Source organism: Papio anubis, chromosome 4 (assembly GCF_008728515.1).
Source record: "Papio anubis isolate 15944 chromosome 4, Panubis1.0, whole genome shotgun sequence".
NCBI classification, from domain to species: domain Eukaryota; kingdom Metazoa; phylum Chordata; class Mammalia; order Primates; family Cercopithecidae; genus Papio; species Papio anubis.
In genome coordinates this window covers 141127159-141152000 of record NC_044979.1, presented here as the reverse complement: position 1 = coordinate 141152000, position 24842 = coordinate 141127159, and the positions used below count along the sequence as shown (strand labels likewise).

The 24842-nt window shown below is 42.7% G+C and overlaps 1 protein-coding gene across 12 annotated transcripts in view; it reads left to right on the top strand.

Moving 5' to 3' along the window:
• Positions 1–24842, top strand: part of TRRAP (transformation/transcription domain associated protein) — a 135699-nt gene that overhangs the window by 7107 nt on the left and 103750 nt on the right. For all 12 annotated transcript variants that reach the window (XM_031665604.1, XM_031665602.1, XM_031665603.1 and 9 more), the window contains 10 exons: positions 6109–6219; positions 7916–8020; positions 9283–9366; positions 11212–11268; positions 12775–12900; positions 14464–14541; positions 14721–14809; positions 15671–15767; positions 19778–19916; positions 22699–22777. In XM_031665604.1, coding sequence (XP_031521464.1) covers positions 6109–6219; positions 7916–8020; positions 9283–9366; positions 11212–11268; positions 12775–12900; positions 14464–14541; positions 14721–14809; positions 15671–15767; positions 19778–19916; positions 22699–22777 — 965 coding nt within the window. The remainder of the gene's footprint in view (positions 1–6108; positions 6220–7915; positions 8021–9282; positions 9367–11211; positions 11269–12774; positions 12901–14463; positions 14542–14720; positions 14810–15670; positions 15768–19777; positions 19917–22698; positions 22778–24842) is intronic.

The window sequence follows — 24842 nt, the reverse complement described above, 5'->3', positions numbered from 1 at the left end:
TATTTATTTATTTATTTATTTATTTTTTAATTTATTTATTATTATTATACTGTAAGTTGTAGGGTACATGTGCATAACGTGCAGGTTTGTTACATATGTATACTTGTGCCTTGTTGGTGTGCTGCACCCATCAACTCGTCATTTACATCAGGTATAACTCCCAATGCAATCCCTCCCCCCTCCCCCCTCCCCATGATAGGCCCCGGTGTGTGATGTTCCCCTTCCCGAGTCCAAGTGATCTCGTTGTTCAGTTCCCACCTATGAGTGAGAACATGCGGTGTTTGGTTTTCTGTTCTTGTGATAGTTTGCTAAGAATGATGGATTCCAGCTGCATCCATGTCCCTACAAAGGACACAAACTCATCCTTTTTTATGGCTGCATAGTATTCCATGGTGTATATGTGCCACATTTTCTTAATCCAATCTGTCACTGATGGACATTTGGGTTGATTCCAAGTCTTTGCTATTGTGAATAGTGCTGCAATAAACATACGTGTGCATGTGTCTTTATAGCAGCATAATTTATAATCCTTTGGGTATATCCCCAGTAATGGGATGGCTGGGTCATATGGTACATCTAGTTCTAGATCCTTGAGGAATCGCCATACTGTTTTCCATAATGGTTGAACTAGTTTACAATCCCACCAACAGTGTAAAAGTGTTCCTATTTCTCCACATCCTCTCCAGCACCTGTTGTTTCCTGACTTTTTAATGATCGCCATTCTAACTGGTGTGAGATGGTATCTCATTGTGGTTTTGATTTGCATTTCTCTGATGGCCAGTGATGATGAGCATTTTTTCATGTGTTTGTTGGCTGTATGAATGTCTTCTTTTGAGAAATGTCTATTCATATCCTTTGCCCACTTTTTGATGGGGTTGTTTGTTTTTTTCTTGTAAATTTGTTTGAGTTCTTTGTAGGTTCTGGATATTAGCCCTTTGTCAGATGAGTAGATTGCAAAAATTTTCTCCCATTCTGTAGGTTGCCTGTTCACTCTGATGGTAGTTTCTTTTGCTGTGCAGAAGCTCTTTAGTTTAATTAGATCCCATTTGTCAATTTTGGCTTTTGCTGCCGTTGCTTTTGGTGTTTTAGACATGAAGTCTTTGCCCATGCCTATGTCCTGAATGGTACTACCTAGGTTTTCCTCTAGGATTTTTATGGTATTAGGTCTAACATTTTCAAGGACTTGTTGCCTTGAGCTGAGCTAGAAAAAAACCTTGAGATATTTAGAGATCTAGCTAAAGAGCTTTCTCTTCTGCCCAAGCTGCTAAAACAAGCTGTTTAAAAAATACATATATATATATATATAAAAAGGTGAGAGGCAGAAGAGGATATGCCTGCATTCCGCATTTTGTTGGAAGAACTGATCTGAGAGAACCATAGTCCTGGCAGGTTTGTCGGAGAGGCTGAAATGGGCAGTCTGTGAACCCGCAGGAACAAGCCCTTGAGTCAGGGCTCCGAGCGTGGACATAGGGCTGTCTGAATTAAATATCTGTAAATATCTGACCCTCTTGAGGTTCTGAGACTTTATTCTCCTTTTTAGGATTTGCAGTTATCAGGTTACCTCCTTCCTGGCTTTTGGTCTCAGATGCATTGATTAACAACTAGAAGTTAGTGGGGCAAGTCTGGGTGTGGTGGTTGACGCCTGTAATCCCAACCCTTTGGGAGGCTGAGGCAGGTGGATCACTTGAGGCCAGGAGTTCGAGACCAACCTGGCCCACATGATGAAACCCTGTCTCTACTCCAAATACAAAAATCTAGCCGAGCATGGTGGCACATGCCTGGCCTGTAGTCCCAGCTACTCGGAAGGCTGAGGCAGAGAATCACTTGAACCTGGGAGGCAGAGGTTGCAGTGAGCGGAGATCATGCCACTGCACTTCAGCCTGGGCAACAGAGCGAGACACTGTTTCAAAATATTACATACATATAATATTATATATATAGATATGTAATCTACATATATATATATCTCTCTGTATCTGCGAGGCAGTACAGTTAGGGCTTTTCCAAGTAATGACTTTTGCAGTCTGTGTATCAACATTTACCTTAAATGAAATTCAGATGACTGAATTCTTCAGAGAATTAAATACTAGAATGACCATCAAGAAGCAGTTCTTGGCGGGGCACAGTGGCTCACGGCTGTAATCCCAGCACTTTGGGAGGCCGAGTCGGGTGGATTACGAGGTCGGGAGATCGAGACCATCCTGGCTAATATGGTGAAACCCCATCTCTACTCAAAATACAAAAAATCAGCCGAGCGCAGTGGCAGGCGCCTGTAGTCCCAGCTTCTCGGGAGGCTGAGACAGGAGAATGGTGTGAACCCGGGAGGCGGAGCTTGCAGTGAGCCGAGATGGTGCCACTGCGCTCCGGCTTGGGCGACAGAGTGAGACTCTGTCTCAAAAAAAAAGAAAAAAAAGAAGCAGTTCTCTAAATTACTACCACCCCAGAATAATGTTTAAATGAGGTGAGTGAAATTTTAAAAACTCCCAGTGATTTCAGGAGTCTTACAGCTTCATTATTAAATGGGCCATCTTTCAAGACAAACCTTCAGGTTAGGAATCACATGAACAATTTATCTGGATCAAAAACCTGGTGGCTGAGTTGAGATACTTGCAGAATAACCAGGCAGCTTGTTGAATAAATCTTTTTTTAATTATAAAAATGTTTTTTAGAGACAGGGTCTTGCTATGGAGTATAGTACCTATTCACAGGTGCCATCCTAGCATACCACAACATTGAACTCCTGGGCTCAGATGATCTTCCTGCTTCAGCTCCCGAGTAGCAGGGACTACAGGCGGGCACCACCATGCCCAGCTTGAATGCATTGTTTTAACTGGAGAAATTCTTTTCTTTTTTAGACACGGTCTTGCTATATTGCCCCAGCTGGTCTTGAACTCCTGGGCCCAAGCGATAGTCCCACCTTGTCCTCCTAAATAAAGTGCTAGGATTACAGGCATGAGTCACTGTGCCCAGCCTTATTGGAGAAATTTGAAATGCAGATATTTGAAAGCTGTGTAATCATTAGTTAATATGGACTTGCATGCAAATATGTTTGACTTCTTGATAACCTGGCAGTTAGTTCAGTGTTCCAGCATGAATCTTCTCCCTCTTTTTCTTGAATACTTGATTGTGGGTGTTTCATCAAAAGTCTTAACCTTTAGGGACGAAAGGTGCCAAACACAGTTCTTCTGCCCGACACATTCACTGTCTGCTTGGAGAGAAGCTATTTGGTTTCTGCACAGCTCCTGGGGCCACCTCCCATACAGTGTTCTGTGTGAGTGGAGGCCCCAGAAATCTGTACCAAGTTGGCCCAGGAGACAGGTGCTTAGGTGTGTTAGCCGGGTGTGGTGGTGGGCTCTGTAATCCCAGCTACTCCGGAGGCTGAGGCAGGAGAATCACTTGAACCTGGGAGGCGGAGGTTGCAGTGAGCCGAGATGGTGCCATTGTACTCCAGCCTGGCAAAAAGAGTGAAACTCCATCTCAAAACAAAACAAAACAAAACAAAAAAACCCACAGTGGTTTTCTTCCCTTGCTCCATACTGCTTTCTGATTTTTGACTGTTTCACTGTCCTTCCTTTACAGACCCCTCTTCTGAAATTGCGTAATATGATAGACAACTCCAGATCTTTCTCTTTAGCCCCACATTTAACCGCCCAGGTGTCTGTTCTCACCAGCTTGTCAGACTCCTGATAGTAAAAGTTGAACTCTAGGCCGGGCGCGGTGGCTCACGCCTGTAATCCCAGCACTTTGGGAGACCGAGGTGGGCAGATCACCTGAGGTCAGGAGATCGAGACCATCCTGGCTAACCCGGTGAAACCCCATCTCTACCAAAAATACAAAAAATTAGCGGGGTGTGGTGGCAGGTGCCTGTGGTCCCAGCTACTTGGGAGGCTAAGGCAGGAGAATGGCGTGAACCCGGGAGGCGGAGCTTGCAGTGAACTGAGATCATGCCACTGCACTCGAGCCTGGGCAACAGAGGGAGACTGTCTCAAAAAAAAAATAAATAAATAAAGTTGAACTCCAGTCCAGGTGTGGTAGCTCATGCCTGTAATTCCAGCACTTTGGGAGGACAAGGCAGATGGATCACCTGAGATCAGGAGTTCGAGACCAGCCTGACCAACATGGTGAAAACCCTATCTCCACTGAAAAAAAAAAAAAAAAACTGTTAGCCAGGTGTGGTGGCGCATGCCTATAGTCCCAGCTACTCGAGAGACTGAGGCAGGAGAATTGCTTGGATCCTGGAGTCAGAGATTGCAGCGAGCCAAGCTCACACCACTGTACTCCAGCCTGGGCGACAGAGTGAGACTGTCTCAAAAAAACCTTAGAAGTTGAACTCCTTTCTTTTCTGTTTCCTTCTCCAAGATGCTGAACTCTATTTATGCCTTTTACACTCGTGCTTTCTCTTGATTTTGTGCCTTTGCATATGCTTTTCTTAGAATCTTCTTTTCTGCCTTTTCACGGGTAACTCCTACTTGCCTTTCAAGTTTTAGCGTTAAGTGTCACGTCTTCAGGAAGGTGTCCTCCACCCTTGGTTACATTTAGTAAATGATGTCTCACAGTTATATGTTCCCTTAGTTGTTGGCACAACCCCCCTCATGGTTCTGTATCCTTAGTCTTTTTGTTTGATACCTGTCTTACTTCTGCTGCTGCCTCCCCCGTCTCTGATGGCATGAATATTATGTGTTCTGTTCATTATTTTATCCCTTTTGAGTACATGATAAGAGTTCAGTAAATATTTGTTGAATGAATAAGTGAAGCATTAAACAAGAAAAAGAATTTGGGTGTTAGATATATACTTGATTTGAATCCACTTCCAAAACTTTACCTTTTTTTTTTTTGATATGAGGTCTTGCTATATTGCCCAGGCTGGCCTGGAATTCCTGGGCTCCAGTGATCCTCCCACTTCAGCCTCCTGAGTGGCTGGGACTACAGACCAGCCAGTGTGCCCATTTTCAAAACTTAACCTCTTAGATTCTCTTTCCTTATCTGTGAAATGGAGATAATACCTATCTTAGAGATAATACCCATCTCAGACTAAATGAGAAAGACTAAAAGGCACACAACACAGTATCTGACACATAAGTGCTCTGTAAATAACAGCACAACACTTACGAGCATTTCCCATAGGCAGTGTTAGAAACTTCATAAACTTTGCATATATTAACTCATGCAATCTTCACAATAGTCCTGTAAGGAAGGCGGGAAATAATATCCTCAGAGAGTTTAGGTAACTGTCCAAAGTTTCTACTTCCTAAGTGAGATCCAGAAACTGCCCTAATATCTTCACGTTATAGTTTTATTTCCTATTCTCCTTTTTTTATTTTTTATTTTTTTTTAAATAGAGATGGGATCTCATACTGTTGCCCAGGTTGGAGTGCAGTGGCACCATCATAGCTCACTGCTGCCTTGAACTCCCAGTCTGAGGTGATCCTTTTACTTCAGCCCTCTGAGTAGCTAAGACCACAGCACAGGCACTGCCACAATGCCCAGCTTTAAAAAAAATTTTTTTTGTAGAGATAGAGTCTTGCTGTGTTGGCCAGGCTGGTCTTGAACTTCTGGGCTCAAGCGATCCTCCTGCCTCGGCCTCCCAAAGTGGTGGGATTACAAGCATGAGCTACAGTGCCCAGCCCTTCCTATTCTCCTTTTAAAATCAGTACTAGCATCAATAATGGATTAGATTAGATTATAATGTAATTAGTATACATCTAATTAGTACATAGTGAATATACATCTAACTAATATGTTAGTTTGCTCAGTCTCTTCATTTTCCAGATCAAGAAACTGAGATGTAGAAGCTAAATAACTTCGCAGAGGTTTCATACTTAGATTGTGGCAAAGCCAAGCTAGAATGGGTTCCAGGTTCAGCATTTCCCAAAGCATTGATATTTCTAATTTTAATAGTAAAAGTTAGCATTTGGTTCTCCTGAATTGGGTTTCAGAAATACAACCATCCTAATTTAAAATTATGTTATTACTAAATAATACAATAGCACCAATTTGCTTTTGGCTAAAATGTTTTATTTTCCTTTGCAGTTAGTATACTGAGTGAATTTGAAATGAAGATATGTACACATAACTGAATGGGGTCTTCTTTTATTTTTGCACAATTAGAATGTCACGTCATCTCCTCAGTATTCTACATTCCTAGAACATATCATCCCTCGATTCCTTACATTTCTTCAAGATGGAGAAGTTCAGTTTCTTCAGGAGAAACCAGCACAGGTAATGTAAAAAAATACCACTGAGAAGACAAGGGTGCTCTGGGATTGTGACCAGTTACGAATTAACTCAGAAAATTTACGGTTCCACTTAAAAATGAAAGAGGTTTTATCACATATGGCTAACTTTGTTCAAGACCGCTGCCTCCTCAGTTACATGTCTTGGTTTGATTTTTGTCTGGGACGTCTCTTACAATTTATATTATTCACATTTGCCAACTGATGCCGTATGTGTGTACACTGTTTGTTACAGACCAGTGCAAAAGTATACAGAAGAAGAAATGACCCCTCCCATACCTGTTGCCCAACTCCAATCTTGTTATCTTATTAATGTCATTTCTTTTTTTTTTTAAAGACAAAGTCTCACTCTGACACCCAGGCTGGAGTGCAGTGGTGCCATCACAGCTCACTGCAGCCTTGACTTCCTGGGCTCAGGTGATCCTCCCACCTCAGTGTGCCCAGCAGCTGGGACTACTGGTGTGCGCCACAATGCCTGGCTAATTTTAAAAAATTTTTCTGTAGAGAATGGGTGTCTTGCTCTGTTGCCCAGGCTGGTCTTGAACTCCTGAGCTTGATAGGTCCTCCTTCCTCAGCCTCCCAAAACTCTGGTATTACAGGTGTGAGCCACTGCGCCTAGCCTAATGTCAGTTCTTATAGCTCATGGTCAATTTTGTTTTATCTACACACCCCCAATACACTGTTTGTACCTCCCTGCCTTGATCATTTAGAAATAGTCCCATTATATATATATGTGTGTGTGTATATGTATATACATATATATATATATATATATTTTTTTTTTTTTTTTTTTGAGACAAAGTCTCGCTCTGTCACCCAGGCTGGAGTGCAGTGGCACGAACTCAGCTCACTGCAACCTCTGCCTCCCAGGTTCAAACAATTCTCCTGCCTCAGCCTCCCAAGCAGCTGGGATTACAGGCACACACCACCATGCCCGGCTAATTTTTGTATTTTAGTAGAGACTATGTTGGCCAGGCTGGTCTCGAACTCCTGACCTCAGGTGATCCGCCGACCTCGGCCTCCCAAAGTCTTGAGATTACAGGCGTGAGCCACTGCACCCGGCCTACCACTTTTTCTATAAATATTTCAGCAAGTAGTTCTTAAAAATAACTTTTAAAAAACATTCCCATAACACCAGCTTCTTAGTAAATAAAGCGTTTTTATAGCATACCAGTGCAAGAGCTTATGTATTTGAGCTTTTAGTTGTTAGCTCCACAGACAGAATCACAGAAGCTTAGCACAGCTCATAATGTAACTAGTCCTTGGGCCCAAGGTGGTTGGTGATAGCATTATGGAAGCTAACGCTAGATGGTAAGGGGAGATCCCAAACTACATTCAGTTTGTGTTTTGCTCTTTTATCTTCAATGGACTCCATGTTCGTACACCAGTGTCCGTCTGTTGGACTTACTGATAAGCCATGGAAGAGGAGAAATCGGCTTAGTCGATTAAGAGTCGGTACAGAGTTGTAGAAATACTGAAAATGATCATCTGCAGTACTTACTTTGGGTTACATTTAAGTAGTTTCTAGGACTGTTTCAAAAATTGGGTCCCTCTTGTAGGATGGTGGTTTGTTGCTAGTGCTGGGTGTAAACAGCTGTGTGACACTTGCAGAGTGTAAGATAATTAATTTGGAACCCTTGGAAGTATTTTTATCTTTACATTTATTTATTTTTTCTTGCCAGCAACTGCGGAAGCTAGTACTTGAAATAATTCATAGGATACCAACCAATGAACATCTTCGTCCTCACACAAAAAATGTTTTGTCTGTGATGTTTCGCTTTTTAGAGGTAACTTTTGAAAATTCATTCTTGTCGTATAGCCATATGTAAAACTTTCACTGATTTTTCTTATGGTAAATTTCACCATTATACAACTGTTTTATCTTTTGCCCAAATTCCAAGTCACAGGAGTAAAACGTTTTCTTAATGTCCCTTTTCCCCCATTTCCTCCACTCAGAAAGTTTACTTAATTGAAAATCATCGAGTTAACTGAGGAATTAGCTAGACATAGTGGTATCTTTGAAACGGTTGTGGACGGTGAGCTGGGTGTGGGCCCACAAGACGCCCAGTGAGTGGCTCACTTGCATTGTTCTTTCTGTGTGTATCTCCAGTGCGGCGCATTACACCTAGTAGATGCTCGTAAAGAGTATCTGACATCCTTAGGGCGAATCCATCTGGCAAACAAAAAATTGTTTTCTTGCTTCTCTTAGTCTTTTTTTTTTTTGAGATAAAGTCTCGCTGTGTCGCTCAGTCTGGAGTCAGTGGTGTGATCTTCGCTCACTGTATCCTCCGCCTCCCGGGTTCAAGTGATTCTCCTGCCTCAACCTCCCGAGTAGCTGGGATTACAGGCCCGTGCCACCACGCCCAGCTGATTTTTGTATTTTCAGTAGAGACGGGGTTTCGCCATGTTGGTCAGGCTTGTCTTGAACTCCTGACCTTGTGATCCACCTGCTTTGGCCTCCCAAAGTGCTCAGATTACAGGCGTGAGCCACCTCGCCCTCTTAGTCTTGATGCAGTTAGATTTCAGTCGTGTTTCTGGTCCCCTTGGAAAGTTGAGCTTGGATTCAGTCTTGGCTGGGACGCTTTGTTGCTGTGTCATGCCAGCCACATTGCTTAACCCCTGAGATTTCGCTCCCTCACAGGTCAGATGTAGATGGAACCCCGTCCTCACAGAGCATTTGTAAGGTGCTTAGCCCAGGGTCCAGTCCATGGTACTTGCCCATTAATTCTTTACTGGTCTTTTCACAATATTGTCCAACACGGAAAGTGTCATTTGGGCCAGGAAGTCCTTAGCTCCTGGTGCCACTTGCCATGAAGGCCGGTGAAGCCCCTGTCCAGGTTACTCATGCAGAGCTGGCTGGTGGGATTCCCTTCTTGTGGCGCACAAAGCTTTCTGTCTGGAACAACTGTGTTCTGTGAGCTGGTAAATTTTCAGCAAATCCAGTAGAAGCTGGTTGATGGATAGTGTGTGTGCAGAAACTGCTTAGAAAATTAGCCTTTAAAGCAAGTCTTCAGAAGTATAACTTTCTTTAAATGCTTTTTTTTTTTAGACGGAAAATGAAGAAAATGTTCTTATTTGTCTAAGAATAATTATCGAGCTACACAAACAGTTCAGGCCACCGATCACACAAGAAGTGAGTTGTTTAAAATCCTGATAGCATTTATAAAGTGTGTCAGCATGTTCCTTATGTGAAATTTTTTGTGCTCTCAAAGTTGACTGAACACATGCTGTTTTCAATTGTAGAAATATAGCCCAAGTTTGGGGCAGTTCTTTATGAATTTAACATTGACTTAAAAAAATATATTTATTAATACTTTGCTAAATTGGTTCCATAGTTGAAATGTATTAAATGACCAAACTGACAGGTTATTTGGGCTGTTCTGGTATTTATGCGTATGATGTACAAGTCATTTTATGTTGTACAGGGATTAAGATATGGGCGCTGAAGCCAGAGCCGGGTTTGAATCTCACCTCTGCAATTCAGTAGCTGTGTGACACTGATTAAGTTTGTAACCTTTTGGAGATTTTTCTGTAAAATGACTTCCTTAAAAGGTAGTTTGAGGAATTAGGCATAAAATTTAAAGTTCTTAGCAGAGTGATTGGCATTTACCTATACAGTAAGCAGCAAGTATACATTTACCATAATTATATCTTCTCTGACGATAACCTAAGTGCCTGTTACAGATGATTTAATATAGAAATTAAATTACTTATTAAAATTAAAAATTATTTATTGAATTAAATTACTTAAAATAGAAATTAAAAGCATAAAGATGAAATAGGATTCCTGCCATCTCAAGAACAGGATTTTATATCTTGGTGATTTTCTTTTCTTTTTCTTTTTTTTTTTTTTTTTTTTTTTGAGATGAGTCTTCCTCTGTTGCTCAGGCTAGAGTGCAGTGGCGCAATCTCGGCTCACTGCAACCTCCGCCTCCCGGATTCAAGCGATTCTCCTGTCTCAGCCTCCCCGAGTAGCTGGGACTACAGGCTCATGCCACCACACCCAGCTAATTTTTGTGTGTGTATTTTTAGTAGAGATGGGGTTTCACCATGTTGCCCGGCTGGTCTGTAACTCCTGACCTCATGTGATCCACCCACCTCAGCCTCCCAAAGTGCTGGGATTACAGGCATGAACTGCTGCGCCCGGCCTTTTCTTTCCTTTTTCTCACCTTAATGTGTTTGTATATTTTCTGCATAGTTGTGGTAATACTGTATATAACATCGTATAGCTTGATCACTTCATGTTAAGTGTAAGCATTTTCACAGTCATAAAAAATTCTGTATACAATTAAAAAAAATTTTTTCGTAGAGACAGGGTCTATGTTGCCCAGGCTGGTCTAAAACTCCTGGCCTCAAGTGATCCTCTAGTCTCAGCCTCCCAAAGTGTCAGGATTGTAGGCATGAGCCATGTGCCTAGCCACAATTATTTTTTAATGGGTACAGAGTATTCTTTCTTATGGGTGTCCTTATTTCTGGATATTGAAGGTATTTCACACTTCTTATTTTAATGGTTATTGTGGAATACCTTTGTTTATGGTTCAAATTATTTCATAGACTAGCTTTGTAGGAGAATTACCAAGGCAGAAGCATTGAAGTTTTAATGCTCCTGTGTTAAACTGATTTCTAGAAAGGTTTCAGTAGTTTATGGTCCCACAGTATGAGAATCTGTCTCTCATTCCATCCTGTCAAACATTGTGTATTACGATTTTTTGAAAGGCAAAAACTGGCATTTATTTTAATTTTCAACTCTGTGCTCTTCCTGAATCAGAAACTTGTTTTCTGTTTATCAGTACTTTATGTTTACTTATTTTTTGTTTGTTTGTTCACATCCATTGCCTATTTGTATCTTCAGCCCACCATTTTCCTTACCTCTCTTAGGAGTTCTCATGTAGCAACACAATTACAACTTTTCTTATTTATTATAGGTATTTTCTGTTTATGAATATCTTCCTGTAATGAAAGTGTCTGCTTTTTTTAGATTCATCATTTTCTGGATTTCGTAAAACAGATTTACAAGGAGCTTCCAAAAGTAGTGGTATGTTTTCACTTTGGTTTTAATTAGTTACATTTGTTTATACTTCCTTATTCCAAAAAGTCTTTAGAACATTTGGGTTGGAGAAATAGTGTTTGGGGAGGGGATACTATTTTAGAATGGGGAATGTTTAGTGATGGTTAAAAGCTAGGTTGATAAGTCAGCCTTTCAAAAAAATAGCTTTTTTAGTTTCTCTCTTTCACGTAAGTACTTTTTTTGTACATAAAGGCAATATATTTTTATTGTAGAAATTTTGGAAAAAAACTTTTCATAATTCATTTACTTGTAAGCAACCATTGACATGGAGATTTTGCTTTTGTTTTTCACTTTGTGCATTTTAACGACGGTTGAATTTATAGGCTTGAAGACTTTTTGGGGAGGTGGTGTATATTTTTAGTGTTTTTTAAAAATTTTACTAACATTTTTTTCGATCTCATTAACTCTTACAAGCAGTGCCACAACATACAGGTTTGTGGAGTAGAAAAGGAAAATCTCCTCATCTCCTTCCCGCTTATTAGAAGTAAACACTCTTGCCAGAAGAACAGCTTCTTCCAGACTCTTCTGGGAATCATAATTCTTTTTTTTTTTTTTTTTTGGCAGGTGATGCGGGGAGACTGGGTCTCTGCCCAGGCTGGAGTAGAGTGGCGCGATCTCTGCTCACTGCAGCCTCCACCTTCTGAGTTCAAGCAGTTCTCCTGCCTCAGCCTCCCAAGTAGCTGGAATTACAGGCATGCAGCACTCCACCCAGCTAGTTTTGTAGTTTTAGTAGAGACGGGGTGTGAGTGGATAACCTGATGCTGGGAGTTCGAGACCAGCCTGGCCAACATGGTGAAAAACCCAGTCTCTACTAAAAATACAAAAATTAGCCAGGCATGGTGGTGCGTGCCAGTGATCCCAACTACTTGGGAGGCTGAGGCGGGAGAATTGCTTGAACCTGGGAGGCGGAAGTTGCAGTGAGCCAAGATTGTACCACTGCACTCCAGCCTGGGCGACAGAGTGAGACTCTGTCTCGAGAAAAAAAAAAAAAAAGTCCTGTGTTTTGTTTGTTCACTCTTTGATCTCTATTTAGAGAGTGAAAAGTTAATCAGTGGGGACTGCCAGCTCATAGTTTCTTCCCAAGAGGGATGGAGTGCCTTCTTTCCTACCTCACTGTGGTAGGAATGTGATATGGTTTGTATTCAATCATTTATTAGCCAGGGAAAAAGAAGTAGAAAATACTTTTAGGCAAGCTTTGGTCTTCCATTGTTGAAGATGGAGAACCTGGTCCCTGTTGTGTTATCTTTATGGTCCTGTGGGAAGAGTAAACATCTAGTGGTGTGTTGGTTTAGGCTTTAAGGGGGATTGGAAAATGAATGACTGAGCCCAAATCCTGTGGAGTTGGTGCAGCATAAAAATGTAGAACATTCTGTTTTTTTCCACCAAAGAGTCAGGTGTTTTTTTGCTTTTTTTTTTTTGGAATGAATATTGGGTTTGACTTTAGGAAAAAATATTTTTTTTATTTTTATGTAGAACCGCTACTTTGAGAACCCTCAAGTGATCCCCGAGAACACAGTGCCTCCCCCAGAAATGGTTGGTATGATAACGACAATTGCTGTGAAAGTCAACCCGGAGCGTGAGGACAGTGAGACTCGAACAGTAAGTGTCTCGCTAACTGAGTTGTTTCTACCGGTGGCTGCTGTAGTTTAAGATACTGGCCTGTTAAACCATTTAAGTTTTTTCTTTTTTTTTTTCCCTTAAATACATGGAGACATTTAAGACAAATAAACGTGTGTGCCTGGCAGAGCATCACTGGTCCTTCTCTGCAGCCTGGGAGGGGTGAAAATGACCTGTCCCGTGTCATTGATGCCGGGCTAGAAAGATAAGGTTGTTATTGAAACCCAGGATCACCCTGCTGGGAACAGCAGCAGACCAGGTGTGGGGTGTCTGTTCTGTCCCTTAGCTTTAAGCCTTTTGACATAAATAAAGTCCCTTAAACTATAGATAAAAGTATATAGCTCAGTGACTGAGAGTGTGGGCTCTGGGACAGAGAGCTCCAGTACAATGTCCCGGCCCCACCCACTGGGGTTTTCTGACTCCAGGAAAGTTAACGAACCTGCGTTCTGACCTTATTTTTCCTCTCGTTATCTGAAAAACCTGTCTCACGGACTTTGTGAAGGTAATGCTGGCATGGTCCGCAGGTAATGTATCGTATATTTGTGGTGTCTGCCACATAGGTAACATGTTTTGAGCATTTACTATGACAATTTTTGTGATTGAATTAATATTATCCATGTTTGTTTTGCTGAAATGGTTGTGCAGAGTGTTTCAGTTTGTGCTAGGATGAACGAGAAACTTTGAATAAAGCTTTCCTCCTTTCGTTGTTCTTAATTAGAAATTTGTTTTCTGAGTATCATTCCTTTGTATTTTCTTTTTTCCTTGTCTGTTCATGTCCATTGCCCATTTGTATTTTGAGCCTAACATTTTCCTTGTTTCATGAGTCCTTATGTATTAGGGCTGTTGAACTTTTCTATTTGTAAGCATTTTCTCTCTATAAATATCTTTGAATAAAACTGCTGGGTAAATTATACTTTGTGGTGTTCTTTTAAATAAGTAAAATCATAGGTATTCGTTTTAAAAATTTCTCAAGTGATTTGAATCTCCAAGTTTCAACATATTTTCCTGAAGTTTTTACAAATGATTATGTAGAAAATTATGAAAACCTTTAGGCTGGGCACGGTGGCACATGCCTGTAATCCCAGCACTTCAGGAGACTGAGGTGGGCGGATGACCTGAAGTCAGGAGTTTGAGACCAGCCTGGCCAACAAGGCAAAACCGCGTCTCTACTAAAAAACACAAAAATTAGCTGGGCGTGGTGGTTCGTGCTACTCGGGAGGCTGAGGCAGGAGAATTGGTTGAACCCAGGAGGTGGAGGCTGTAGTGAGCCGAGACTGTACCATTGCACTCCAGCCTGGCAAGAGTGAGACTCCATCTCAAAAAAAAAAAAAAAAAAAAACTAACTTTCATATTAAATTATATTAAATGATAGTTCTGCATTATTTGTTTTCAACATAGTTTGGATCTTTCATCACAAATATTTACAAAGGGGTGTCACTCTTTTCTGTTCTCTCTCTTTCAGTGGGTGATACCCAGTGGGCACTGGTGGGGGCTATTTTAAATGCCACAATGGTAACCCAGCTCCTACCCATTTCTGTCTTCTAGCATTCCATCATTCCAAGGGGATCACTTTCTCTGAAAGTGTTGGCAGAATTGCCCATCATTGTTGTTTTAATGTATCAGGTATGTGTATTGCTCATTAGTCTCTTGGGTTTTGGGCTTCTTATGAGAAAATTGACATCTGGGGCAAAAAGATGTGTATAATACACACATGTTAAATGACGTGATGATTCTTTGGTATGCCAAATTTTGTTGCCATAGTAGAGTGTAGATGTATGAAAATCTGGTATGTTTGCTTTTAGCTCTACAAACTGAACATCCACAATGTTGTTGCTGAGTTTGTGCCCTTGATCATGAACACCATTGCCATTCAGGTGTCTGCACAAGCCAGGTGAGGCGTCACTGTAGCCAGCTGCCACGGCGCTTGGATTCCAAGTAAAAATACACTTGCTGTTGTCATTCTTAAGACATGAAAATGATGAGTGATAAAATTTTGGTAAAATTTTATGCACTCTTGACTTTCTGCACCTGTGTTTCAGGGATGACAGTTGTAGCTATTTTGGTTCTTAATTTGGAAAGATGAGATAATAGCCCGTATTTTGGTGTGTTGTAAATTAGAAACGTCGTCAGGTGTGAACTGTGCTCAATAACAGCTGTGGCATATCCAAATCTTGCTCATCTTCAAGCCTTTATTCTTGCTCATTGTTCAGCCTGAGCGCTAGAATGTTCTTTACACCCTCAGTTCCCCATCAGCCTTCATCTCCAGATAGGCTGTGTTCATCCTTTGAAGCCTCTCGGTGAAGCCTTTTCTCAAACCTAAGGATGTTCCTCCTGAGACTGTCTTCATGCACTCTTCTGACTTGGAGCCTATCTGGCTGTGTCGTTTGAGGGCAGGATCTAAGGAGGAATACTCTTTGGCCATGGCCACGGCCCAAGTCGGGGTCTTGCACTGAGCAGATGTTACACGAATTCTTTCTGCGGATTGAGTAGATTGGCCTGGCACTGGCTTTGTGGGATTCACATTGTAACTGCTATAGAAGGGGTTGGAGAACTGTTGGGTGTGTTCCCTTAAAACTTGTATGTTATTTGGAATTGCATGAAAAGTGTAGACACCTTTGCTATTGCTGCTGTCTGTGTTGCTTGGGTCTGTGTGGAAATCAATCTTTTGGGCTTAGTGATAGTTACAGGCTTTTAATTAATACTAACATCACCCAAAATTGAGAGGTAATATTTTTATTCTCTTCTTATTCAGGCAACATAAGCTTTACAACAAGGAGTTGTATGCTGACTTCATTGCTGCTCAGATTAAAACATTGTCATTTTTAGCTTACATCATCAGGATTTACCAGGTAAGGTCATTGACTTTTATGTCAGGTTTACTGAGATAGTTTACATACAATAAAAATCACCTTTTGTGGGTGTACAGTTCTAGGAATTGACAGATGTTGGCAATCATTACTAGCACATCAAAATACAGTACGTTTCCATCACCCTCCAAAATTCCATTGTTATGCATTTGTTGTCAGTTTCTTCCCACCACCTCCATTCCTTGGCAAACCCATGGATTTATTTGGTCCCCATAGTTTTGTCCTTTCTAGAATGTCATATCAGTGGAAATGTCCAGTGTCTGGTCTCTGCGACCTTTTAAGTCTGGCTTCTTTCACTTAGCAGTAATGTTGAGATAGGACCTTGTTTTACTGATTACCTTTTATTGCTGTGTAGTTGTCTTTGCTTGGCAGCCTTAACAAAAATCCCATAGGCTAGGTTGCTTACACGGCAGCAATTGTCTCATAGTTCTGAAGGCTGGAAGTTTGAGATCAAGTTTTCTGGTGAGGGCTTTCTTCCTGCCTTGCAGACAACTGTCTTCTGCTGTGTCCTCACAATGGCGAACAGAGAGGGAGAGTTCTCTCCTCCTCCTCTTACATGGCCACAGTCCTGCCAGATAACGGCTGCAGCCCCATGACCTCACTGAACTTTCATCCCCTCCTGAATACTCTGTGTCCAGATACAGTCACATTTGGAGTTAGGGCTTTCACATGGGAATTTTAAGAGGATGCAACTCAATCCGCAGTGGTAGAATCTCATTGTGTGGATGTATCACGGTGTGTGTTTATCCATTCACCAACTGATGAGTATTCAGATTATTTCTAATGTTTTTAAAAACAGCTTTATTATTTATTTACTTACAATTTTTTTTTTTTTTTTTTGGAGACAGAGTCTTGCTCTGTCACCCAGGCTGGAGTGCAGTGGCCAGATCTCAGCTCACTGCAAGCTCTGCCTCCCAGCTTCCTGCCATTCTCCTGCCTCAGCCTCCCGAGTAGCTGGGACTACAGGCGCCCGCCACCACGCCTGGCTAGTTTCTTGTATTTTTTAGTAGAGATGGGGTTTCACCGTGTTAGCCAGGATAGTCTCGATCTCCTGACCTCGTGATCCGCCTGTCTCGGCCTCCCAAAGTGCTGGGATTACAGGCTTGAGCCACCGCGCCTGGCCTTACTTACTATTTTTTGAGACAGAGTCTCACTCTGTTGCCCAGGCTGGAGTGCAGTGGCACAATCTCAGCTCACTGTAGCCTCTGCCTCACTGGTTCAAACTATTCTTGTGCCTCAACCACTCGAGTAGCTGTGATTACAGGCATGCACTACCACGCCTGGCTGATTTTTGTATTTTTGTAGAGGCGATGTTTGGCCATGTTGCCCAGGCTGGTCTCGAACCCCTGGCCTCAAGTGATCTGCCCACCTTAGCCTTCCAAGGTGCTAGGGAGCCAGGCCTAAAATAGGCGTGAGCCAGGCCTAAAAACAACTTTATTGAGATGTAGTTTATGTATCATAAAATTCCACCTCTTTAAGTGTACAATTAAGTAGTTTTTAGTTTAGCCACAGATATGTACCATTACCACCATCCAATTTTAGAATAATGTCATCACCCCAAAAAGAAACCCTCTCCCATCAGCAGCCTTCCTTGACTGCATGCTCTTGGCAACCACGAATGTACTTTCTGTCCTTATGGATTTGCCTGTTTCATTTTTGGCCATTATTAATAAAGCAACTATACACATTTACATGCAGATTTTTGTATGGACCTATTTGGTTCATTGACTTTTGCTGCTGTTAAAAGTTGTGTGTTGTGGCAGCTAGGTGTGAGAGAGATTGGAATTTAAAAGGCATTATCAGTAAAACTGATAAAGAAGTTTTGGGTGCTTTTTTAAGGAGCCTGTGTGGTGGAGCATTATCAGTAAAACTAATGAAGTTCTGGGTGCTTTTCTGAGGAGCCTTTATGGTGGATTTTTGTTTCATTTTTTCGTGCATAGTTGTGTTCTTATTTAAATCATAAGAACTTGAAGGAAAAAATACCTTATCTCCTGTTAGTGTTTTTGAAAAGAATTCTTACATGATTGTTCTGTAGTATGGAATAAATTCAGTACTGATCTATATCAGTGGAATTGGATTATAATTTATGCTTTTTGTAAGGCTTTTATTTCAGAAAAATAAAAATTAAAACAGGTGCTGAATTGTTTAGAATAAAAACTACTTTTGAAAGCATTTGTAACCTTTTCCCCCTTAATTTTTTTTTTTCTTTTTGAGGCAGAGTCTCGCTTCTGTCGCCCAGGCTGGAGTGCTGTGGCGCGATCTCGGCTCACTTCAAGCTCCACCTCCCGGGTTCACGCCATTCTCCTGCCTCAGCCTCCCGAGTATAGCTGGGATTACAGGCCCCTGCCACCACGACTGGCTAATTTTTTGTATTTTTAGTAGAGATGGGGTTTCACCGTGTTAGCCAGGATGGTCTCGATCTCCTGACCTCGTGATCCGCCCACCTTGGCCCCCCAAAGTGCCGGGATTACAAGCGTGAGCCACCGCGCCCGGCCGTCCCACTTAATTTTAATGTATATAACTAGATAATGATAGCTTACATGACGAAAATGGAACATTTGGTGTAAAAAGTCTAAATTAGGTACCCCTTGACATTTTAGTCAGCTTGTGTTATCTTGGTGAGTGGCCTTCTGCTGACACCCCAAAAGAAGATTGTGATTAGAGCTGTTCTGAGTTGGCTCAAGTTGACTCCACTGTTGTTCACAACCTACATTACTGGGATGACTGAGTAAACATGCAATTACTTTTAAAAAATCTTTCGGCCGGGCGTGGTGGCTCAAGCCTGTAATCCCAGCACTTTGGGAGGCCGAGACGGGCGGATCATGAGGTCAGGAGATCAAGACCATCCTGGCTAACACGGTGAAACCCCATCTCTACTAAAAAATACAAAAATAACTAGCCGGGCGAGGTGGCGGGCGCCTGTAGTCCCAGCTACTTCGGAGGCTGAGGCAGGAGAATGGCGTGAACCCGGGAGGCGGAGCTTGCAGTGAGCTGAGATCCGGCCACTGCACTCCAGCCTGGGCGACAGAGCCAGACTCCCTCTCAAAAAAAAAAAAAACAAAAAAATCTTTCAAGCCTGACATGGTGGCTCACGCTTATAATCCCAGCAGTCTGAGAGGCCAAGGTGGGAGGATTGCTTGAGCCCAGGAGTTGGAGGCCAGCCTGGGCAACATAGCGAGACCCCATCTCTAAAAAAAAAAAAATGAAAATTAGTCAGGCATGGTGGTATGCACCCTTAGTTCCAGCTACTGAGAGGTGGGAGGATGGCGTGAGCCCAGGAAGTCGAGGCTGCAGTGAGCCTTGATCATACCACCACACTTAAGCCTGAACAACAGAGTGAGACCTCATCTCTAAAAAATAAAAATCTTTCAGTACTTAATTGTCTTTCTGTTCAATAGTGAAAGTAATACATGTTCACTGTTGAAAGTTGAGAAAATACAGGAAGTACAAAGAAGGCATCCACAGTCTCACCATGTGAAAGAGACTGCTCTGTGGCTATACCTCCTTCCCGTATGGCATTGTATACATGCACACACATACCATTAAAACTTTTTGGATATTGCTGTGTAAGTAGGCCTGCTACTTTATGAGGGTCACTTGAGTCAAGCTTAGTCTTAATGTTTTTTGTTTTTTTTTTTTTTTTTTTTGGAGACAAGAGTCTCACTCTTTCGCCCAAGCTGGAGTGCAGTGGCATCATCTTGGCTCACTGCAACCTTCTCCTCCCAGGTTCAAGCGGTTTTTGTGCCTCAGCCTTCCAAGTAGCTGGGATTACAGGTGTGTGCCACCACACCCAGCTAGTTTTTGTATTTTTAGTAAAGATGGGGTTTCACCATGTTGGCCAGGCTGGTCTCTCTCGAACTCCTGACCTTATGCGACCCCCCCACCTCGGCCTCCCAAAGGTCTTACTGAATTTTTAAGAAGCTAATAACATTTTAATTTTTCTTAACACTCTCCTATCCATGTAACTGTGTTGTCTCACTCTGTTCTTACAGGAGTTGGTGACTAAGTATTCTCAGCAGATGGTGAAAGGAATGCTCCAGTTACTTTCAAATTGTCCAGCAGAGACTGCACACCTCAGAAAGGAGCTTCTGATTGCTGCCAAACACATCCTCACCACCGAGCTGAGAAACCGTACGTCCGACCTGTCTTGTCTTGAATGCTGATGCTACTCCTATGGCCGTCTTTGGGGACTCGGCTGACACTCCATAGTTGTGTTGCGAGGTTTCCGTGTGTCCCTGCTTCCTTCATTGCTGTCTTGGGTTTGTTCTTTCCCCTCTTTTCTCTCCTTCTCTGCCTCCCTGTATTAGTCTGTTTTCACGCTGCTGATAAAGACATACTCGAGACTGGGCATTTACCAAAAAAAGGTTTAATGGACTTACAGTCCACATGGCTGGGGAGGCCTCACAGTCATGGCAGAAGGCAAGGAGGAGCAAGTCACATCTTAGTGGATGGTGGCAGGCAAAGAGAGAGAGCTTGTGCAGGGAAACTCTCGTTTTTAAAACCATCAGATCTCAGCCAGGCGCGGTTCTCATGTTTCAGCCTCCCAAGTAGCTGGAATTACAGGCACCCACCACCATGCCTAGTTGTTTTATTTTTAGTAGAGGGGATTTCACCGTGTTGACCAGACTGGTCTCGAACTCCTGACCTCAAGTGATGTGCCCTCCTCAGCCTTCCAGTCATACCTTGGGACTACAGGTGTGAGCCACTGTGCCCGACCTCTTTCCAGTACTCCTGCCATGAGTAAGAATTTTGGAGATGTGTTGGGGACCTTTATAGCATGAGGATTCTTATAGAACTGCTAGCACATTAAAAATCCTTTTTGGCTGGGCGTGGTGGCTCACGCCTGTAATCCCAGCACTTTGGGAGACCAAGACCATCCTGGCTAACATGGTGAAACCCTGTCTCTACTAAAAATACAAAAAATTAGCTGGGCGTGGTGGCAGGCACCTATAGTCCCAGCTACTCGGGAGGCTGAAGCAGGAGAATGGCATGAATCCGGGACGGCAGAGTTTGCAGTAAGCCAAGATTGCGCCACTGCACTTCAGCCTGGGCAACAGAGCGAGACTCCGTCTTGAAGTGTGGACATGCTGTTGCTGCCCCATCTGCACATCCTCAGATGGGGTCTTGCTCTGTCGCCCAGGTTGGTCTCGAACTCCTGGCCTCAAGTGATCCTCTCGCCAACAGAGCAAGACTCCGCCTCAGGAAAAAAAAAAAAACCAAACAAACAAACAAACAAAAACCTTTTCATGCTTACCAGGTCACCTCCTTCCCATTACTGCACAAGCTGGCCCCTTCTGAGGGCATAGAGCTTGGTTTTAATCAGTGTTCACGGCCGCTAGCCAGGATTGCTGGCTTCCCAAGCTGCTGCTCTCCAGGGGTTGATCACATTAGACTTTTGGGGTTCAGCTTTTAGTCTTCCCTTTTTTTTAAACTCCGTTTACTAGTTGGCTTGATTTTTTTTTTTTTTTAATACAAGGTATTATAGGATGCTTTATTTTGAAGCCCTTTAGTAGTTCCTGAGACTTAAATAGACATTAGCATCACATCTCAACGTTTTGGTGGAAAGAAACATTTAGAGAATCATGTTAAATGTTAACTGTGTATTACAGTTAAAACATCCACTTCCGCCAGCATTTTCCCTTCACTTTACTTTTTTGGCACCTGCAGCGGTATCAAATGGTAACCCATTTCACTCATTGTGAAGAGCCAGTGGTTTGAGAAAACCTGCCATTTTAACAAGTTCAGCATTTTCCTAGAGATTCCGATTCTGGGTCATGGAGAGGATCTGGAAAGTAGTGGTTGCACAATTTAATCTCCTATCACTCCTCCCTGTGCTGGAAGTGTTCCCACCTCCCCAGCCAGTTTGCCACATCAATGCTGAGCCCTTTGCACCCCTCTGTGCCTCCTTCGTCTTGGCCACTTCACTGCAGCCTGCCCAGCCCGTTGCATCCTCTGACCTCAGAAGGGCCTGCTTGTCACTGCTTCCGTTTGGCTGCTCCTCCGTGTGCTGCCTGGCTGTGGAATTACCTAGAAATGTGCATCTCCCACATTTCAGTGTCTGCATTTCTTTTATGCCTTTGACCCTCAATAGCTATGAGCTGGTGGAAAGTGTACTTTATTTGACTTACTGCAGCTGGCTTTGTGTCAGGCTTGTTCCAGAACCTGAACATCCTTTGGGATGATTGTATTAATAGAGCTCCCCAGGGGAAGTGTGGACATGCTGTCGCTGCCCCATCTGCACATCCTCAGAAGCCTGAATTGTCCCTGAGTGGTGACTGGCTGTTTCTATAGAACCCTGGTTAGGTTCAGGCCTGCAAGGGCACAGAGAGTAAGTTTAGGGGTGGTTCTACCTGCAGGAATAGAGCAAGAGAGGAACCCCGGCGGGGATTCTGGTGAGCATCATCCGGGGAGTCAGGAACCGTAACCTGGGACTCATACCTGTGAGAACATTGTAAAAACGCCTGGACCTTTGTGATTTATATAGAGAAACATTCTTAGGTCTTCTTAGTATGCTTCAGGGTAGTAAAGGAGCATTTAAGAGATCTCGTTCCCTTCTCCAAACTGGTTGGGAGGGTGGTGGCAATGTTTAAGGACGGTGGGATGTGCCTGGGTGGTTAAGTACCAGAAGTGGAATCTCTGCCTGAGGACACCAAGCTGATTTATTCTTAATTTGATCTCTGACCCTGAACATGACCCTGACTGCATCTTTGACAGCAGGTGGCTGGTGTGGCCTAGTAGAGCTGCTGTGTTAGACTAAAATAGCATTTGTGCCTTTCTGGTCTCCTCTCTGTCCCTTTTCAGGCCTGGGTTGCATATCAGACTGCGGGCTAGCTACTTTTTAAAAGCACTATAAAGTAATTTAATGTGTAATTGGTTTTGTTAGTGATCTGTGCAATGAATGTTTGTCTTCTAGAGTTCATTCCTTGCATGGACAAGCTGTTTGATGAATCCATACTAATTGGCTCAGGATATACTGCCCGAGAGACTCTAAGGTACGAGATTAAACCAGTGATACCTGGTTGGTTAAATGCCAGGAACATCAATTACTGGCACTTCATGTTACAAGTGTTTCAGTGAACACAGGCTGTTGGGCCTTGACATACCTGTTAGGTTTACGATTGCAGGATTTTTGTTTTTGTTTTATTTATTTATTTATTTATTTGTTTTTGTTTTATTTATTTATTTATTCATTCATTCATTCATTCATTCATTTTGAGGCTCAGTCTCTCTCTGTCACCTAGCCTGGAGTATAGTGGTGCAAACTTGGCTCACTGCAACCTTTGCCTCCTGGGTTCAAGCGATCCTCCTGCCTCAGCTGTCCTAGTAGCTGGGATTACAGGTGCCTACCACCACGCCTGGCTAATTTTTGTATTTTTAGTAGAGATGGGGTTTCACCATGTTGGCCAGGCTGGTCTTAAACTCCTGACCTCAGGTGATCTGCCTGCCTCAGCCTCCAAGTGCTGGGATTACAGGCGTGAGCCACTGTGCCCAGCCAAGAATTGCAGGATTTTTGGAAAGCCCTTAGATTACCTTTTGTTCTTTAGCTTAAAGGAAGAAATCAGAGTAATCATCTTGATTTAAATTTTAGGTAAAACTTTATCTGACTTTATTATTGTTTTTTGCTTTTTGTATAATGCATCTTGTTTTGTTAAAAAAAAATTTTTTTTTTTTGTGGTAACCTACCTGGAAGATAGAAGGGAAGAAAACCTTTTGGTCCTGCACAGGGAGATGGAGTAATGTTGCTAATATCTTAATGTACGTCTGTATAATCTTTGTTTCTTACACTTAAAAAAAAAAAAAGTAGTTGTGTCCAGGCACAGTGGCTCACGCCTATAACCCCAGCACCTTGGAAGCCCGAGGTGGGCGGATCACCTGAGGTCAGGAGTTTGAGACCAGCCTGACCAACATGGAAGAAACCCCGTCTCTACTAAAAATACAAGATTAGCCGTGTGTGGTGGCGCATGCCTGTAATCCCAGCTAGTCAGGAGGCTGAGGCAGGGGAATTGCTTGAACCCAGGAGGCGGAGGTTGTGGTGAGCTGAGGTCACGCCATTGCAATCCAGCCTGGGCAATAACGGCGAAACTCCATCTCAAAAAAAAAAAAAGTGATAATGGTTACTATTTCTAAAGCAGAAAATTAACATTTAATCATCTTTACATTATAAAATGGATCAATATTTGCCATATTTTGCTTCCAGTAAGGAAGGTGTGATGGATCTTTTGAAAAATGTTTAGGATCCTTTGAATATGGTACAGTTTTCTCACTGTTTTCTGTAGACAATGTTGTTATAGGCATTTTTTGTAACTTGGGGTTGAACCTCCCTAGAATTGGATGTTAGATTATGTTACTCCTGCTCGAAGCCCTCCAGTAGCTTTCTGTTGTTCTTAGACAAAACCCAAACTCTTGACCATAGCATTTGAGTCTCTGTGTGATTTGGCTCTGTCCATCTGTTCTACATCTTGTGTTGGTCCTTCCTCTCTGACTTGCTGCAGCCACACTGGCTCCTGCAGCTCCCCTCCCCAACCTGCTGCAGCATGCCATCCCCTACAGCTGCCCTCCCTGGTGTGCTGCAGCCACACTGGCCCCTAAAGCTTCTTGGCTACTTCAGGCAGTTACCACCTCTGGGCCTTTATCTTTCCTGTTTCTTCCATCTGGAAATTTCCCTGGATTTTTGCCTTAAGGCCCCTTTTTGTCTTTAAGATGCCACCTCAAAGGAACCGTCCCTGGTACCCTGTTTAAGAATAGCTCCCCCCACTTATCTTTCTCATGTGTCCTTTTTACATCTCCCCCAGCACTTACTAACTTGTGTAGCTTATTTCTTTACTTGTGTGTTTCTCTGCTGTAAGTAAGCTTCCTGAGGGCAGGGGCTCTGGTCACTGAGATGTCCCTGGCATCTAGCCCAGGATCTGGCACATGGCAGGTGTCCATGTGTTTAGTGGGGGAAAAAACTCATAGCCTGAAAATTCTTATTGTGTCTCTGTAAAGTGGTCATCATATATAAAGATCGATTGACCTGTCCTATTTGTTTTTGAGTAACAAAGCCCATTCAGTGCATGA